A 17936-nucleotide genomic window follows, 5' to 3' on the forward strand; every position below is an offset into this window, starting at 1 on the left:
TGATCAGAGTCTCCCGGGAGTATAGTGGAGGGGAAGCACCCGAACTCGGAATGATTTGAGCAGAGTGCCCGGCGCTCGTCGCGACCTGGTCATGGACGGGCGCAGACGGGCTTGCCTTAGGCGACAGAGAGGGCGACAAGTCGGGCGGCTTCTGGCTTGAAGAACAGACCCCGGAACTTGTGGTAGCCCTGCGTGACTCAAACCGGGACATGGTTCATTCGGAACGTGCTATCCTTGGAGTCTTCCTGACCCACCTACAACAAGTATATGACGCAGACCCAGACATATTTGAGGCTTCTTATCTCCCTTATTTACAGGGATTGACCTTGCCGTCCCTCTCTGATGCAGACCGAGAGGACTTGGATGTGGCCCTAACGTTGGGTGAGGTGCGTGCAGCTCTGGCTTGCTTGCCGCGCACAAAATCTCCTGGGAGCGATGGGTTCCCACCGGAATTTTACCAGGAGTTTAGTGGAACACTGTCTTGTCTCCTTTTGCAGGTATTTCTTGAGGCATTTGAGTGCGGGTCCCTCCCACAGAGTATGACGAGCGGGGAAATCTGCATGATCCTTAAACCAGGGGGTGACAAGCACGATCCCTCTTCATATCGTCCGATCACTATGATCAACACGGATGCGAAGATATTGACCAAGCTATTGGCCACCCGTCGGGCACCTCATATGACTCACCTGCTCCACCCGGACCAATGCGGGTCTATTCCTGGGCGCAACACCGCTATGAATCTAAGGCGCTTGAATCACATTAAACACGAAGTCCAAGGCAATGAGGAACAGACAGTGCTGGTATCCATCGACTTCGCCAAGGCGTTTGATACGGGGGACTGGGGCTACTTGCAGGAGGTTCTTCGGGTGATGGGAGAGGGCCCCAAATTCTGCCGGTGGATCCGTATACTATATGAGTCCCCCCAGGCTAGGGTACGACTTGGAGCCGCGCGTTCAGAGGAGTGGCAGTTAGGACTGGGTACACGACAGGGGTGTCCCCTCTCGCCACTTCTATTTGCTCTAGCTATAGAGCCCTTTGCTGTTCGGATCCGCTCTGAGATGTACCAATGGGGCATTCTGGTCGGAGACACATGTAATGTCATCTCTCTATACGCAGACGACGCCTTGTTTTACTTGAAAGCCTCGAAAGAGGCGCTTCCGATATTGTTATATCATCTGGATCGGTTCGGGGAGGCATCGGGACTGAGGCTTAACCGAAACAAGTCCCTGATATTCCCGCTGTCGGGCCTTGGGTCAGTACCCCAGGAGGCTTTGCCGGAGCTTGGTCTGCGTTGGGAAAGGGAAGGTTTTCGCTATCTGGGTAGCCAGGTGGCCTCAACGGATGCACAATTATTGGCCCGTAATATTGACCGGGTGATTAAGTCCCTGCAGCAATCTGTGTCCTTTTGGAATACCCTGCCACTATCCCTTATGGGTCGGCTAGCCATCGCTAAGATGGTAATGCTGCAGAGGACGCTTTACGTCCTCCAAAATACGTTGTGTCCCCCCCCCCCCCCAGGATCTTTCGCACCCTGAACATGCTCCTTACGTCCATGCTTTGGGCGGGGCGGCGCAGTCGAGTGGCTCTGCATACGATTGTGCATTCCTATGAAGAGGGTGGCCTAGACGCCCTGCGCTTTGACTTGTATTATTACGCGGCCCAGCTGCAACCGATGGCCAGATGGTTTGCTGATGCGAAAGTTCGGGAGACGCGCCTTTTGGCGGGTAGAGCAACGGTACAGGAGTAACAGGTGGCTTTGATGCGCGGCAAAGGGGCAAATGATACGTTGCCCTACATTGTAAGACACACGGCAAACGTTTGGCAACTGTTTATTGAAAGTCGGATAGGGACCTGCCGATCTGGATTCTGGCCCCCATGGTAACAATGGAACAACATATGTCCTTTCGTGCCTGGCGAGAGGGGGGCTGTGAACTCTTGGCAGACCTATACCCTGTTGAGACCTTCCTTACCTATGAGCAGGCGGAGGAGACCTTTGACCTCGGCAGGGGACAACACTTACACTATCAGGGCCTGCAAGATGTTGTGCGGTCAATCTGGCCTCAGTGCCCGGAGGCGCCCCCAATGACTTACACCTTACATGTGCTCCTGTCTTGTGGCAGGGGACGCAGACTTATTTCCCTACTATATGCAGCTATGCGGCGTGACTCTGCCCCGCCGGTGCCACCGGCCTGGGCGGCCTGGTAAGAGGATCTGGGTACGCCGCTGGACCAAGGGCAGCGTAAGCGAATAGGGATTCTAACATGGAAGGTCTCTTGTAACGCACAATTTAAATTAATACACTTTAATTTCCTACACCACACCTAACTCACTCCGCTCCGATTGGCACGATACTCAGTAGACAGAGGGGATGGTTGCCCCAGATGTGCGCAGAGAGTGCGGGCTTCCTACACTTAGCTTGGGAATGCCAGCTGGTTAGGTGCTTTTGGAGGAGCGTTGTAGAACACATCCCTGCCACTACGGGCCTCCGCATTACACTCACGCCTTTGCAATGCCTGCTGGCGCTGGTCCCTAAACCAAGAAAACGGAAGCTTTCCTACAGGTTACTGCAAATGATGTTAGTGCTGGCTAGGCGCAGGGTGGCCATTACTTGGATGGGACAGAGGGCCCCGGAGATACCCCAGTGGCTTAGAGATGTGGGGGAATGGGCCCTAGCCGAAGAAACACATATGCAGCACAGTAGGAAAGATGAGAAATTGCAAGAGGACCTACTTGCCTGGAGAGCCATGTGTATGTTGGGGTTGGCTCTGAGAGGGCAATCGTCTCAGAGTGACTCTGAAGGAATGAGTGGAGAGCTATTTTCGCCGCAGGGGTCGGGGTGTGATGGGGAAGTTGGGGGGGTTTCCTAAGGGGTGGTTAGTACACTGTATAGTGCAGGGTCTGGTCTTTTTCTCACGATATTATTTGTTTATTTGTATGTTCTTTTGCCATGCCGTAATGGTTCGTGTAGCTCCGGGTGAAGCTTATATTCAGGATGAACAAAGTGCCTTAATGAGTCTATCGATGTGTATACATGTATTGATCTGATGCCATTGGGGGGTGGGGGGGTTTAATGCTCATGACGAGCTCAGCTTGTCATGAGGCACAGTGCTCGTGTGGTCATGACGAGCTCAGCTCGTCATGACAACACCCGTTTCTATTATGGTCCAGCACAGCAGGGGAATATCTTAAGCAGCCAAGGTGTTAAATGTTATTTTGCAAAACTGAAAAATAAAGTAAAAAAAAAGAAATAAATAAGGTTCCAAGTTTAGACATCTGCACTCTGACCAAAGCCAATTTGCTATTGGGCTCTGTGTCTGGGGATGCGTACAGCCTAGAAAGCAATTGCCGTCAGTGTGCATGGGTGGCGGCTCCGGTCTTAACTTCCAGAGAGGAACATCAGTGTGAAGCTACACAATGTAATATGCCGGCGGACAAGAGTACTGCTAACGATTTTCCGGATCCAGTCTGACGCCTCGGGAATATTCAAAATATGACGAAGATTCAGTTAGATAGAATATCTACCAGAAGGGGAGTAGCTTGTTTGTTTTTGACGCTTGATAATTTCTTGCTCACAGACACCCTGCATCATTTCTCTCTCCACACCCTTTTCTACTTTTACAGGGGTTCTGTTCTATCTTCGACCTGGCCATGACCTTAATTTTGGTTACTTCATCCTGATATTAGTCTTGCCATCTTCCACACTTGTTACTTTAGATGAGCTCATATTAATGCTCGTTCCTTTTAAGATTCAGTTAATGTAATTTCTTCCTGTGCTATTCTTAGGCCAGAGCAGTTAGTTTGAAGTCCACACGTTCTGCAAGACATAGACTTGATTTAATTTTTACTTCTGATAATTTTCTAACCTCTCACACGTCTAGTACCTGGGTCTGATCACAAAGTCCTTCTACTTTCTTTTAATTATAATCTGACCCTCATATGAATCTTCCTCTAATCAGATGAATATTTTCTGTAAAGCATGCTTCAAATTTAGGTCTTGCTCTCGAGAATGTAAATTGCGATCTTCAGGGCAGGGCACAGGATAATAATGCAAAGTTTAAAAATTGATTACTGAAGCTTTGTATTCAATTGGGCCTCTTAAAAGGTATCGTACCTTACCGTAAAGTACCTTAAGTACCTGATACAACTTGGATTTGAGAAATAGTAAATGAGCCCTTAAAGCTCTGGAGAGAGTCTGGTGAACGAGCAATCATGCTGAAGACAGAATTAATTAAAAGTATGCTATTAAGACCTGCAAGCCTCATCTCAGACAGGTTTGCTCTGAATTTTATTGTACTCTTCTTGTGGCTAGCATAGAAAATGTTTATAATTTAAAGAGTTGTTTTAGACCGTCTCTTAATCTGAACTAAACTCTTCTGTCATCAGAGTTTTGGGATACACTCACCAAATACATCCCTAATACTATTGGATTGAGCTCCAGCCTTCGGCTATGTGTGTCCTAATACTCTAATGGCTGGGCTTGCTGAAGATAGACTAATACGCCTTGAAGGGGTTTCAATTAATAGTATTAAGTCAGTCAGTTTATATGCCTCTTCATCAGTGTTCAGACCATTTTCCTGTCTCAGCCGTTTTCTATTCATTCTGCATATCACACCTTTTGCGGCCTTAATCAAGAATTTTAAATTGTCTTGCATGTGGAATACAGTTGACATGCAAATCAACTCTATATTGGCTGGCTCTGGAGCTATGACTGCCACTGATTTATGGAACTAAGAGGAGAGGCAGGCTGAATGTATCTTAATAGTTTGTGGCTGAATCCAGTTAAAAGTAAGGTACTGGCTCTGCGAGGCTCCACCTTCCTCTGAATAGTGACTGCAGAATCTATTGATCAACCTCCAGTACCCGCCAAGACCATGAATAAATCTCCGGAGTGTGTTTGAATCTTCCAGATTCAGATTGATAGACTTACTTCTGCTTACTTTTTCAAGCTGAAACGGTGGAGGAAATGTCTTCCTTTTATACCTCAGTCTTTTTCTTAGTATATCATTGAGGCCATAATTACTCAGTTCAAAGTCACCAGCTTATCCAAAACAATGCAGCCCCCTTGCTTCTAAATCTGCACTGGCTCCTATTGAAAACAACATGTTCTGTTTAAGAGCTTATGTATCTGTTATGAAGCTTTTTATAACTTAGGACTGATAGCGCACTTACAGGCCCAGAGTTGCAAGTTGTTGACAGTTTAAAATCCTTGGTTGCTAAATAAATAATTAAATGAATCTCTTGTGAGTTCCAGAACAGGACGCTCTCATCCCACTGCACGTACAATAATTCAACCTCATTATTCTTAGTTTAAGGAGATAACTGAAATGTCTTTGAAGAGTCTGAGAAGTGGGAAGGGAGGATATCTTGTGTGCCTGGCCTATCTGAACCTCAAGGCCACTGGAAGACAAAAAGAACTTAATTAAAGAAGTAACATAAACCTACTGGGTAACCTTGCAAGTAAAATAATTTGTCATGTGATATGTTTAGGAGGGGCTGAGTTTTGTCTTTTTGTATTATGCGCAGGGACAGAAGATCAGACTTCTACATTTTCGGAGGAGAAGGAGCATCTTCAGAGCGGGTTCCAAAGCCTTAAGCTATCTTGACCCATTTTGACGTGAGTACTTCTTAGGAAGTCTACACGTTCTGACACCTTTGGGAAAGAAGTTAGGGTACTCAGATAGGACCCTCAGAGAGAGTAGTGTAGGGAAAGATAACTGATGCTTCTCTTCTAGGGGATACTCATCAATAGTCATAAGCACTGAATAATCCCCGCCCATGTGCGGGATCCCGGAGCATATAGAAATATACATATATATATATGTGTATGCGTGGCCAAAAAGTGTCTAGCACTACCACAAAATACATATATACATGTATATAAAAAAACAATAAATATGCAGCCTAACATATTTCCAATAGGGTAACATGCCAAAATTACATAGGTTGTTCTGCATAAAAAATAGTATTACACATAAATACTGTAACAGAGAACATACACTGAAATAGTGTCATACAAGAAAACCTTTATTTTCATAAAGAAAAGCAGGTAATAGAAGGCATTTGGCCCAAAGGCTGCTTAGTTGAATAAACATCCCAGTACAGTAAAAAACTGGCACCTTGCCATAAGGTTTGCAAGAACTTGGACACCGTGCCTTTAAGACCTCAGGAGCCCCTCTGCTCCCATCATGCACCACAGGTGACAGTTAGGCTAGTTATTTTTTCCGGCTTCTTCTGTGAGGATCCTGGAGCTTGAGCTCAACAATTTTTGAATATTTCTAGTCAGAATTTTTCTTTCTCTCTTTATTCCAGATTTTTGATTGCTGGTTGATATTAATTTATCTTTTCTGACAATTTAACTTACTTTTTCTGTCAGAATGCCAGCATTATTCCACAAATGTCCATCTTGTGGAAAAAAGATGGCTAAATCTGATCCACACTCTCTGCTCATCGTGTGTTTACCGTCCTCTCATAAACCTGACACTTGTAATTAGCACGCCACAACTTTATCATTTGGACTAAATTTGAATTATCCCGCTGTGCAAGTCTTTCCCTGATTACTTGTAATTTATCGTCAGCAGTTTTCTAAAAGGACTCTTAGAAACAGAGAGAGGATTAGACTTCATGCTATGCTGGAGAGAAGAAAAATTCATCGTAAAAGTGGCCCTGGAAGTGGCCAAGTCCCTTCTTCTCTTCAGGAACATGAAAAACGGCGAAGATCTACCTCTCCAGAGTCCAGGAGGAAACAGATTCCTGATTGCTCGCCGTCGGCGTCGAGATCGCTGTCAAAGAAGCATCCGAGTCTCTCTTCAGCATCTTGGGACAGCTCGCCGTAGAGACGACGACATTCTCTGTTGCACAAAAGTAAGTCGACGTCGAGATATACTTCGGGCTCGAAGTATACTGGTCCGAGAGACCTGATAAAAACCCGTCGAGAAAATTGACGCCGTAGAAGCCCTCAAAGTTTTCAATATTAAAATCTCCAGATTGAAGTTGAGGGCTACGCCGAGATCGGTGAGACGAGAATCCTCCAGCACCTAGCCGCCAAGGAAGTCGACGTCGAGGATGGCACCGGCGGTGTCGTCCAGACATCAGTCGACGTCGAGGGACAAAGATATTGTGGCCATGTCTGAGAAGGTTGCAGAAGGGGAGAGGTCAACGTCGAGGTCACGGCGGTCAACGTCGAGGAGATCTTCATCGTCCCCAGGCCTTAACATCGTCCAAATTTCATCGGAGGGCTCTCTGGTTCCACCAAAGAAACTGCACTCTTTTAACCTGTCGTCTAGATTGCTAGAAAGGACTGGACATTCTGTTAAGGGGAATGCTGATCATGGAAGTCCGGACTCAGATTATTCTCGCACCTACTCACCATGAAGAGTTACCAGAAGTCCTCCTCCAACTACTTCATCGAGGGTTTCTCCAAAAAGAACCCTGAGAAGATCAAGATCTCCTGTCTCCCGCCATACAAAATCACGGGAGCGATCTTGTTCACATCACACTTCCTCTCCCAAGAGGAGGAGGCGAAGATCTCCAACGTGGTCGACATCCACTAGATCTTCTATCAGAAATGATTCTCCAACTCTGCCGACAACGCCACCTTCCAGAGTTTTCCCAATTTATGACATTGGGACTTTCAATGATGTCCTCTGCAGGGGGGCCAAGAAGTTTTGCATCAATATGTCGGCTCCTACGGTCTCCACATCTATAATTTTTGAGACCTTACATCATCGAACATCTTCCAGGCCTCTGCTACCACTGGTCCCAGACCTCATAGAGCCTGCCATGCAGACTTTTCTAACCCCAGCCACAGTAGGTTCGGTGCCATCTCGCATTGCCAAAAAATACAAGGCTCCAGCTCAAGACCCTCTTTTTCTGCGCTCAGATTCCCCACCAGACTCAATTATTGTGGCGGCGGCCAGAAAGCACACTCTCAGCCTCAGTGATGAAAGTTGCCAGCACCTCAGCTCTGTTAGGCAGGTACGATAGATCTCTCTGGGACTCCCTTGTCAGGTTCACAGAGAAACTCCCGAAAGAAGATTAGCAGGACTTTCAGGAGATACTGCATGAAGGTGGCTTGGTAGCTAACTAGGTTATTAGTGCGGCTGCAGATGCATCTGATGTGGCCCCCCACGGTTATTCCCACGGTATCTGCTCTAGGTGTTCAGCTTGGCTACGCCTCAAAGGCCTGTAGCCGGATGCACAACGGAGGATTGTCAACCTTCCGTTTAATGGTTCCTCATTATTCGGGACTCATGCGGATGATGAGATGGCCAAGATGAAGACGGAGTTGGATACCGTGAAGGCAATTGGTCTTGAGAAACTGAAGGAATTCAGGAAACGCTTCCGCTCCTACGACAAGCGCTCCTCCCAACAGAGGGTTCAAACCCCTTAGTGGTCGTCTCAAACTCAAAAACAGCAGAGGTCTCAGTTTCAGCATAGAAGACCTGGCAGAGGAAAGAATAGACAGCAGTCATCAGCGGCCAAGCAACCGGCCAAACAATGAACAGAGGCTTCCTCCGGGCCTGTTACCCACTCGGGTAGTAGGAAGTATCACCTTTTATCTGGAAGAGTGGAGATCCATAACAAACTAAAAATGGGTGCTGAGTATTGTTCAAAATGGATACTTGCTGATGTTCAAAACCCCACCTCACCTCCATCAATTCCTCCACAAATCAAATCCACTCATCATCTCCTACTGTTGCAGCAAGCGGTGGACAGTCTACTACAAAATAACGCCATAGAGAAGGTTCTAAAACACCAGCATGGTCAAATAATTTATTCTCGTTAATTCCTGGTCGAAAAAAGGGGCATGTCAAGAGAATACAAACCGATTCTTGACCTAAGACTCTTGAACAGGTTCATCCGCAAGAAGAAATTTCGGATGTTTGCCTTACACCAGATCTTTTCACTGCTACATCAGGGAGAAGGGATGTGTGCTCTAGACTTGAAAAACACCTACTTCCATATTCCAGTGTCCAGGAGGCATCGCAAATTTCTCAGTTTCCAAGTAAGCCATTAACACTTTCAATTTAGAGTTCTTCCGTTCCGGCTCAAGTCAGCTCCCTGAACGTTTTCCAAGTGTATGGCGGTGGTGGCAGCTTTTCTACAAAAGCGCAAGATCTTCATTTATCACTATCTGGACGATTAGCTCCTGAAGAGTACCACCCCATCGCTACTTTAGAATTGTTGGACTTGGCCCTTAAGGCAGGTTCACCCCTAATCTTTTTGCTTTTAATCTGTGATATGAGTGGATGATTTTCTGATCTGTGTGCACTTTTTCTCTGTGTCCCAGAGTAAAGTGCGTGCATGTAGTTAGGCTGGCCTGCTCTCCCATAGGGATGCATGGGGAATGTCTGTGTCCCTAGTAGTTCCTGATGTGTGGGGAGTGCATGCTCGAATTTGGTATGTGCGTGTTCGTGGGAATGAATGCTTTGCAATGGTGTATGTGGCATGTGTGTGTCATGTGTAGAAATGTCATTTCTAGGACTTGGCATATTACTGGAAAATATGTCTGCAGTGTGATTGGCTGGAGCTGGCTGGTGAGCCTGGCTCCAGGAAGGCTGGATGGGTCTGCCCGGTGGTGAGTGTGAGATTAGCATGCTTGATGGCTTGGGAGGAGTGCACCTGGTCCCTGATGGGCCTGGACTTTCCCCAGACAATGCTGGCTCCAACCCCTGTAGTGCGACTGATGGCCCTAGCCCTGCCAGTGAATAGAGAGGGTGGTTGAGGTAAACAGAGTACTTCAGAACCAGCTGCGACTGGTTTTCCCCCACCCTGCACCCTGAGACAAAGGGATTTTGCCGTATAAGAAGGGGCTGTGTCCCCATACAATTTGTCCTGTCTTTGGTTTTCTTCCAGGATCTTGCCAGAGGGGGCTGCTGCTGCTGCAGGGGCCAAGAGGACCGCCACTTGGCTGTCTCCCTGCCTGGAGACCCAGTGTGCTGGCTCTGGCCCTGCCTTGCCCCCCTGCCTGCCTCCAGACCCTGCTGGAGCTTTCCTGTGCCTGGAGGCGCTCTGATCTTGATTTATAGCGCTAGGCGCGCTTTATTTCCCTGGAAGCGCCGAGCGCGCTTCCCTTGGCGCTTGAGAGCGCTGTGCCTCGACCTTCAGCGCTTGGGAGCGCTTTATTTGCATTGCCGGTGCCACCCGGCATTGGAACCGATATTGCCGATTTTTGGGCGAGCGAGTGCCCACCTCGCTTTATTTTTAATTTGAGCACCGGTGCCCACCCGACATTGCCCCGTTTTGCTTATTATTGAAAAGCCGGTGCCCACCCGGCATTGCCAAGAAGTCACCGCCGCAGCCGAGAGGGAGTGAAAGCTGTTGCCGGGCCGCTGCCTAGAGCGACCCGGAAGTCCCGCCTCCTGACCCCCAGGGCCGCGCTGCCATTGGCGGCCCCGGCGGAAGTCAGGCGGAGGGGAAAGCGAGACAAGGCCAGGCGGGAGGCGAGAGGAGCAGCCGGCTCCGTCCTCGAGGCTCCCCGAGTGAAGGAGAGCCTGGCGCCGGCCGCCGAGGAGACGCCTCCAGCCAGCGAGAGAGCCGGTGAGTGTACCAGAGAGGAGGGGAGGGGCGCGGGACACATTGTCGGTGTCCGCCCCCCCTCCAGAAGCTCGATCTTGAGCGCGGTGCGAGTGTGAAGCCCGAGGGCTTCAGGGGGCATTATCTATCTTCGAGTCCCCCGTGAGGGACTCCAACGTGGGCAGTAATTATTCATTTGGAGAGCCACGAGGCTCTGAGGGGCCATTCTGTTCTTTAGAGTCCCGAGTGGCTCAGGGCATTTCCTTCCACGAGCCCAGTGAGGCTCATTGCCCACATCGTAGTGAGAGCCCTGAGAGAGGCTCTGGGGCATTTTCCATGATTTAGAGCGCTGAGCTCTACTTTGCGCATTTGTTCAGCGAGCCCTGAGAGGCTCTAGGGGGACACAGGCAGCTAGGTGGTTGTAGCCCCGAGGCTCCCACACTGTGTCTCCCCACCTTGTTCTTGAGCCCTCCTGGCTCCAACGTTGCCCTAACTTTTCCTGCATCAGTTGCCCAGCACTTTGTGGGCAACTGCTACGTTTAGGTTTGTGCGCTGTGCTACCTGCGCAGCTTCCCTGACACTGAGACTCATGGGATTCCGCCCCTTTCGAGGCCAGTTGGCCTGAGGGACATTGTGAGTGTTGTGCTTTGTGCACCCCACGCATTGTGATTTCTGATATGTGATTCTTGCGCATATGTTCTAATCTGCACCTCTGTGTTTTAATAGCTCATGTGCCATTGTTGACGTCCCACTTCATGTTCATCCCCTTTGCTAAGAGTGACCTGCATAGAGGATTGTTGATGTCCCATTTTATGTTTATCCACTTTGCTAAGAGTGACCTGCATAGTAGATTGTTGATGTCCCACTTTATGCTTAGGTTTCCTTCCCTTTGCTAAGAGTGAATTGCTTAGGTGTTGGTATTCCTTCCTTAGGTCCTGATGAGAAGGTCCCAGTTACCTGCGTGATTTCCTATAGTGTTTTAGGGTTGCGTAGGAGGTCTGTACTCTGTTCCAGTGATTACTGGATCTGTGTTGCATTTATAATTTTGGTGCTAATCATTCTAATGTTTATGTCCTAAGTGTGTACCTACCAGTATTATTTTCTAACAAGTGCCTACCCCTGACAGTGGTCCATGTGGCCCTGTCCTGTACATAATTCCCCTTGTAAATTCTGCCTGTGCCCCTGGCACAGTGTAAAGTTTGTGTGTTATCTAATGTGTTTTGTTTATTATAATACAAAGGCTATTTTTTATATATCCTTGTGTGGAGTCTTTCTTTGTGTTGGGCCTTGGGTGTTGTTGCTGGGGTGCATGCGCAAATACTTAAGTCATACCGCCTCCAAGTTTAGCCTAAACTGCTCGCGCCACGTTACCTAGAGGGCGAGTGGGGGTTGCCTTGGTGTGTGACTCCCTTGCCCTGACTTTAGAGATGGCGATCCCTGACTGACCTCGACGCGAGTCTTGGCCGGTCAGGGTCCCGTTTCTAACATTGGCCGCAGCGGTGAGGATAAGAATTTGTGTTTGTGCTGTACCACAGTGGCGACAGGCCACACATCAAAGCTCTGCATTTTTTAGATAACCACATTTTGGGGATTATTGTTTTTTAGGGACGTTCAGTGTTGCTTCTCCTGAAAGGTGTCATTTGTATTTTGCCCAGTACCTTGTTCCCCGCCCTGCTCCCAGAGTTTGGTACCTGTGTCGCTAGTGGTCAGGTTGAGAAAATCAGGGGTGGTAGAAACTGCCTTACCAGTCCGAGGGGAGGGTTGTGTGTGAATGAGTGTGTGTTACGCTGGACAGTGGAGTGCAAGTTTTCTGAGATAGGAATCTTGCTGAATTTTGTGATTGTATTCTCCTGTTTAGCTCAGACCCCCAGGTTCCCTGTGTCAAACTTTTCTTGAGGACGTCCGCCAAAATGGAGCCAGTTTTTGATCTCTGTAGTCTGTTTAGGTACAGTAGATTAGAGCTGGTCAGATTCTGCGAAAAGGGAGGCATAGAGGTGAGTGAGTTGGTTACTCAGTCCCAGCTTAGGGACAGCCTGATCCAATGGCAAAAGGGTCAGTGGGATCTTGAGCACAGAGAGAGAGAGAGGGCCCGGGCCGCACGCCATGAGGGTGGTGAGTCTGTGGGGAGCCCTGAAGATTCTGTTGATGAATGTGAGTTGGATGGTGATGACAGTGGATGGATGTCAGCAGAGAGTGAGGACCCCATAGATAGGGAGTCCCTTTCTGGGTCCAGTGTCAGTACCAGCGCCCCATCCCTTTCCCTGTCCCCAGAGGAGTGGTTGGATAGGAAGGAAGAGAGGGAGTATCAGCTAGCAATGGAACAGCTCAGGTTGGAGCATGCCAAGCTAGAGGCTGAGAGGGCCTTGTTCATGGAGAAGGTAGCCCAAGAGAGTAGGTTACCCCCTGAGTGCGTTTGTAATTGTCTGGATTCCCCAGGGAGGGTGGAGTCTGGTGGTGGCAGCTTTTTAAGTGTTGGTGTTGACAGTCCCACTCCCAGTTCCCCGAGTATGGTTCCTGTTTCTCCAGAGGAGGAGAATAGGTTGAGGTTTAGGAACCTTAGGAAACTGTCTCACCAGTCCTGGGAGGACTTTGTGGATGAATGTCAAGGTGCACTGTCTGATTGGCTAGAGGTTCACATGGGAACTGAGTTTGCCAAGCTTTTTGATCTGGTTCTAAGGGAGCAGGTGCTCCATAGTTGTTTGCGAGAATTGCGCCAACACCTGTTGGAATTTGGGTTGACTGATCCAGATACCCTGGCAGAGGAAGCAGAGCGCTGGGAGAGTACAAGAGGTTCCTTAGCGCCGCTAGTGAGTGATTCCAATAATAGTGGGTCAGGTTTTCTCCAACCCAGCGTGGTGGAGGAGGGTGAGAGTAGCCCAGCTAGGTCTCAGTATAGTGAGGAGGGAGTAGGGGCTTGCTGTCTGTCTCAGTGGAGCGGAAGTGAGTGTGAGACCGAGAGTCCCCAGACGCCCGAAGCCCTGCCTCAGAGCCTGGATGGTTTCTTTAGGGAACACCAGGGTGGGGACCTATGCTTACCTGTTAGTCCACTTGAGGGAGATCTCCTAGTGTGTGGAGGACCTGGAGCATCTGTGAGCAGAGCTTCTATAGTTGTGGAGTCTGGCAGTACTGCTCCAGGAGGGAGAGTACAGAAGTCCAGTGAGAGGAATGATTGGGGAGTGACCCGTGAGTCCTCGGAAGTCCTGGAGTGCCAGGCAGTGATTCCACCAAAGGTTCTAGACCAGAGGTTGGAGGTCCAGGTTCAGGGTTTGCCTGACCTGAAGGGTGGGAATACTGTAAGCAGTGTCCTAACCAGTTCTTTCTCCAGAGGTACCGCCCCGGTTGGGAGGGAGCAGGACTCTGGAAGGGGGTGCAGAGGGTGGGAAAGCCCACCTCTGACCCCGGTACCACCTGAGGGGTTAAACCCTAGGTTGGGAGAATGGTGTTTAGAGGGTACCCCTCGCAGGAGGCGGAGGAACCCTAGGAGAAGAGGTAAGGGGAGGAGAGCCTTCCCTGAGACTCCTGGTCCACCTAAGGTTGTAGACCCTAGGCTGGAGAACCAGTGGCAGTCTAGCCCTGTCTTGCAGACAGGAAGAGTGGAAAATGGCTGTTATGTGCCAGGGGTTACTACCCCCCACTTGGTGAGTTGGCAGGAACCAATGGCACCTGGGTGGCCTAGGGCCTGGTCCTGGCCGAGGGCAGCTGGAGAGTACCAGTGGGGTAATCCAGTGAGTCCCTACCATAGTTTTAGAAAGAACCCCAGGGGTTCACAGTGGCGTAAAACAGGAGGGTGTCCCTGCAGTTGCGGGCCCGCGTCCGTGTTTTATCGCCCCAAGCAGGGAAGTCCATCACGGTGGTGATTGGTCTGCCCTGCGTTTTGGCTGGAAGGGTGTTGTGTTGGACTTGGCCCTTAAGGCAGGTTCACCCCTAATCTTTTTGCTTTTAATCTGTGATATGCGTGGATGATTTTCTGATCTGTGCGCACTTTTTCTCTGTGTCCCAGAGTAAAGTGCGTGCATGTAGTTAGGCTGGCCTGCTCTCCCATAGGGATGCATGGGGAATGTCTGTGTCCCTAGTAGTTCCTGATGTGTGGGGAGTGCATGCTCGAATTTGGTATGTGCGTGTTCGTGGGAATGAATGCTTTGCAATGGTGTATGTGGCATGTGTGTGTCATGTGTAGAAATGTCATTTCTAGGACTTGGCATATTACTGGAAAATATGTCTGCAGTGTGATTGGCTGGAGCTGGCTGGTGAGCCTGGCTCCAGGAAGGCTGGATGGGTCTGCCCGGTGGTGAGTGTGAGATTAGCATGCTTGATTGCTTGGGAGGAGTGCACCTGGTCCCTGATGGGCCTGGACTTTCCCCAGACAATGCTGGCTCCACCCCCTGTAGTGCGACTGATGGCCCTAGCCCTGCCAGTAAACAGAGTACTTCAGAACCAGCTGCGACTGGTTTTCCCCCACCCTGCACCCTGAGACAAAGGGATTTTGCCATATAAGAAGAGGCTGTGTCCCCATACAATTTGTCCTGTCTTTGGTTTTCTTCCAGGATCTTGCCAGAGGGGGCTGCTGCTGCTGCAGGGGCCAAGAGGACCGCCACTTGGCTGTCTCCCTGCCTGGAGACCCAGTGTGCTGGCTCTGGCCCTGCCTTGCCCCCCTGCCTGCCCCCAGACCCTGCTGGAGCTTTCCTGTGCCTGGAGGCGCTCTGATCTTGATTTATAGCGCTAGGCGCGCTTTATTTCCCTGGAAGCGCTGAGCGTGCTTCCCTTGGCGCTTGAGAGCGCTGTGCCTCGACCTTCAGCGCTTGGGAGCGCTTTATTTGCATTGCCGGTGCCACCCGGCATTGGAACCGATATTGCCGATTTTTGGGCGAGCGAGTGCCCACCTCGCTTTATTTTTAATTTGAGCGCCGGTGCCCACCCGGCATTGCCCCGTTTTGCTTATTATTGAAAAGCCGGTGCCCACCCGGCATTGCCAAGAAGTCACCGCCGCAGCCGAGAGGGAGTGAAAGCTGTTGCCGGGCCGCTGCCTAGAGCGACTCGGAAGTCCCGCCTCCTGACCCCCAGGGCCGCGCTGCCATTGGCGGCCCCGGCGGAAGTCAGGCGGAGGGGAGAGCGAGACAAGGCCAGGCGGGAGGCGAGAGGAGTAGCCGGCTCCGTCCTCGAGGCTCCCCGAGTGAAGGAGAGCCCCGCGCCGGCCGCCGAGGAGACGCCTCCAGCCAGCGAGAGAGCCGGTGAGTGTACCAGAGAGGAGGGGAGGGGCGCGGGACACATTGTCGGTGTCCGCCCCCCCTCCAGAAGCTCGATCTTGAGCGCGGTGCAAGTGTGAAGCCCGAGGGCTTCAGGGGGCATTATCTATCTTCGAGTCCCCCGTGAGGGTCTCCAACGTGGGCAGTAATTATTCATTTGGAGAGCCACGAGGCTCTGAGGGGCCATTCTGTTCTTTAGAGTCCCGAGTGGCTCAGGGCATTTCCTTCCACGAGCCCAGCGAGGCTCATTGCCCACATCGTAGTGAGAGCCCTGAGAGAGGCTCTGGGGCATTTTCCATGATTTAGAGCACTGAGCTCTACTTTGCGCATTTGTTCAGCGAGGCCTGAGAGGCTCTAGGGGGACACAGGCAGCTAGGTGGTTGTAGCCCCGAGGCTCCCACACTGTGTCTCCCCACCTTGTTCTTGAGCCCTCCTGGCTCCAACGTTGCCCTAACTTTTCCTGCATCAGTTGCCCAGCACTTTGTGGGCAACTGCTACGTTTAGGTTTGTGCGCTGTGCTGCCTGCGCAGCTTCCCTGACACTGAGACTCAGGGGATTCCGCCCCTTTCGAGGCCAGTTGGCCTGAGGGACATTGTGAGTGTTGTGCTTTGTGCACCCCACGCATTGTGATTTCTGATATGTGATTCTTGCGCATATGTTCTAATCTGCACCTCTGTGTTTTAATAGCTCATGTGCCATTGTTGACGTCCCACTTCATGTTCATCCCCTTTGCTAAGAGTGACCTGCATAGAGGATTGTTGATGTCCCATTTTATGTTTATCCACTTTGCTAAGAGTGACCTGCATAGTAGATTGTTGATGTCCCACTTTATGTTTAGGTTTCCTTCCCTTTGCTAAGAGTGAGTTGGCTTGGGACGACTCCTGGTGGCCGGAAGCCCTCGGAAAAGCACCCATCCCGACAGACCACGCACGGAACCTTGGCGTCATCCTGGATTCTTCACTCTCAATGAACAAACAAGTCAGCGCCGTATCCTCTTCCTGCTTCAACATTCTTCGCATGCTCAGAAAAACATTTCGCTGGATCCCCGCCGAAACAAGGAAAACAGTCACCCACGCTCTGGTCACAAGCCGACTGGACTACGGAAACACCCTCTACGCAGGTACCACCGCTAAACTCCAGAAGAAACTCCAACGAATCCAAAACGCCTCAGCCAGGCTCATATTAGACATCCCACGCAACGAACACATCTCTGGTCACCTTAAAGACCTCCACTGGCTACCCGTCAATAAGAGGATCACTTTCCGACTGCTTACCCACGCACACAAATCACTCTACGACATCGGACCAGATTGCCTCAACTCTCGACTGTCCTTCTACACCCCCTCCCGCCAACTACGTTCTTCCAGCCAAGCCTTCGCCACTGTACCTCGCATCAACAAGACCACCATGGGAGGCAGATCCTTTTCATATCTGGCTGCTAAAACATGGAACTCACTCCCCGCTTACCTTCGCCTCACCCAGAACCACCTAGCGTTCAGAAAGCAGCTTAAAACGTGGATATTTGACAAATAATCCTCCTCCCCTTCCTAAGCGCCTTGAAACCCTCTGGGTATGTAGTGCGCTATACAAATTTTATGACTTGACTTGACTTGACTTAGGTGTTGGTATTCCTTCCTTAGGTCCTGATGAGAAGGTCCTAGTTACCTGCGTGATTTCCCATAGTGTTTTAGGGTTGCGTAGGAGGTCTGTACTCTGTTCCAGTGATTACTGGATCTGTGTTGCATTTATAATTTTGGTGCTAATCATTCTAATGTTTATGTCCTAAGTGTGTACCTACCAGTATTATTTTCTAACAAGTGCCTACCCCTGACAGTGGTCCATGTGGCCCTGTCCTGTACATAATTCCCCTTGTAAATTCTGCCCGTGCCCCTGGCACAGTGTAAAGTTTGTGTGTTATCTAATGTGTTTTGTTTATTATAATACAAAGTCTATTTTGTATATATCCTTGTGTGGAGTCTTTCTTTGTGTTGGGCCTTGGGTGTTGTTGCTGGGGTGCATGCGCAAATACTTAACTCATACCGCCTCCAAGTTTAGCCTAGACTGCTCGCGCCACGTTACCTAGAGGGCGAGTGGGGGTTACCTTGGTGTGTGACTCCCTTGCCCTGACTTTAGAGATGGTGATCCCTGACTGACCTCGACGCGAGTCTTGGCCGGTCA

General features: G+C 50.0%; 1 protein-coding gene across 1 annotated transcript; it reads left to right on the top strand.

The window, feature by feature from the left end:
- Positions 1 to 209: 209 nt before the first annotated feature.
- Positions 210 to 14372, top strand: LOC147748490 (uncharacterized). Its single transcript, XM_086928359.1, is given in 3 exon segments — positions 210 to 1457; positions 12226 to 12352; positions 12355 to 14372. Coding segments are annotated over 3 exon segments (3393 nt in total).
- The last annotated feature ends 3564 nt before the right edge of the window (positions 14373 to 17936 follow it).

The sequence above is a fragment of the Lissotriton vulgaris genome, chromosome 1_1 (assembly GCF_964263255.1).
Source record: "Lissotriton vulgaris chromosome 1_1, aLisVul1.2, whole genome shotgun sequence".
Lineage (NCBI taxonomy): Eukaryota > Metazoa > Chordata > Amphibia > Caudata > Salamandridae > Lissotriton > Lissotriton vulgaris.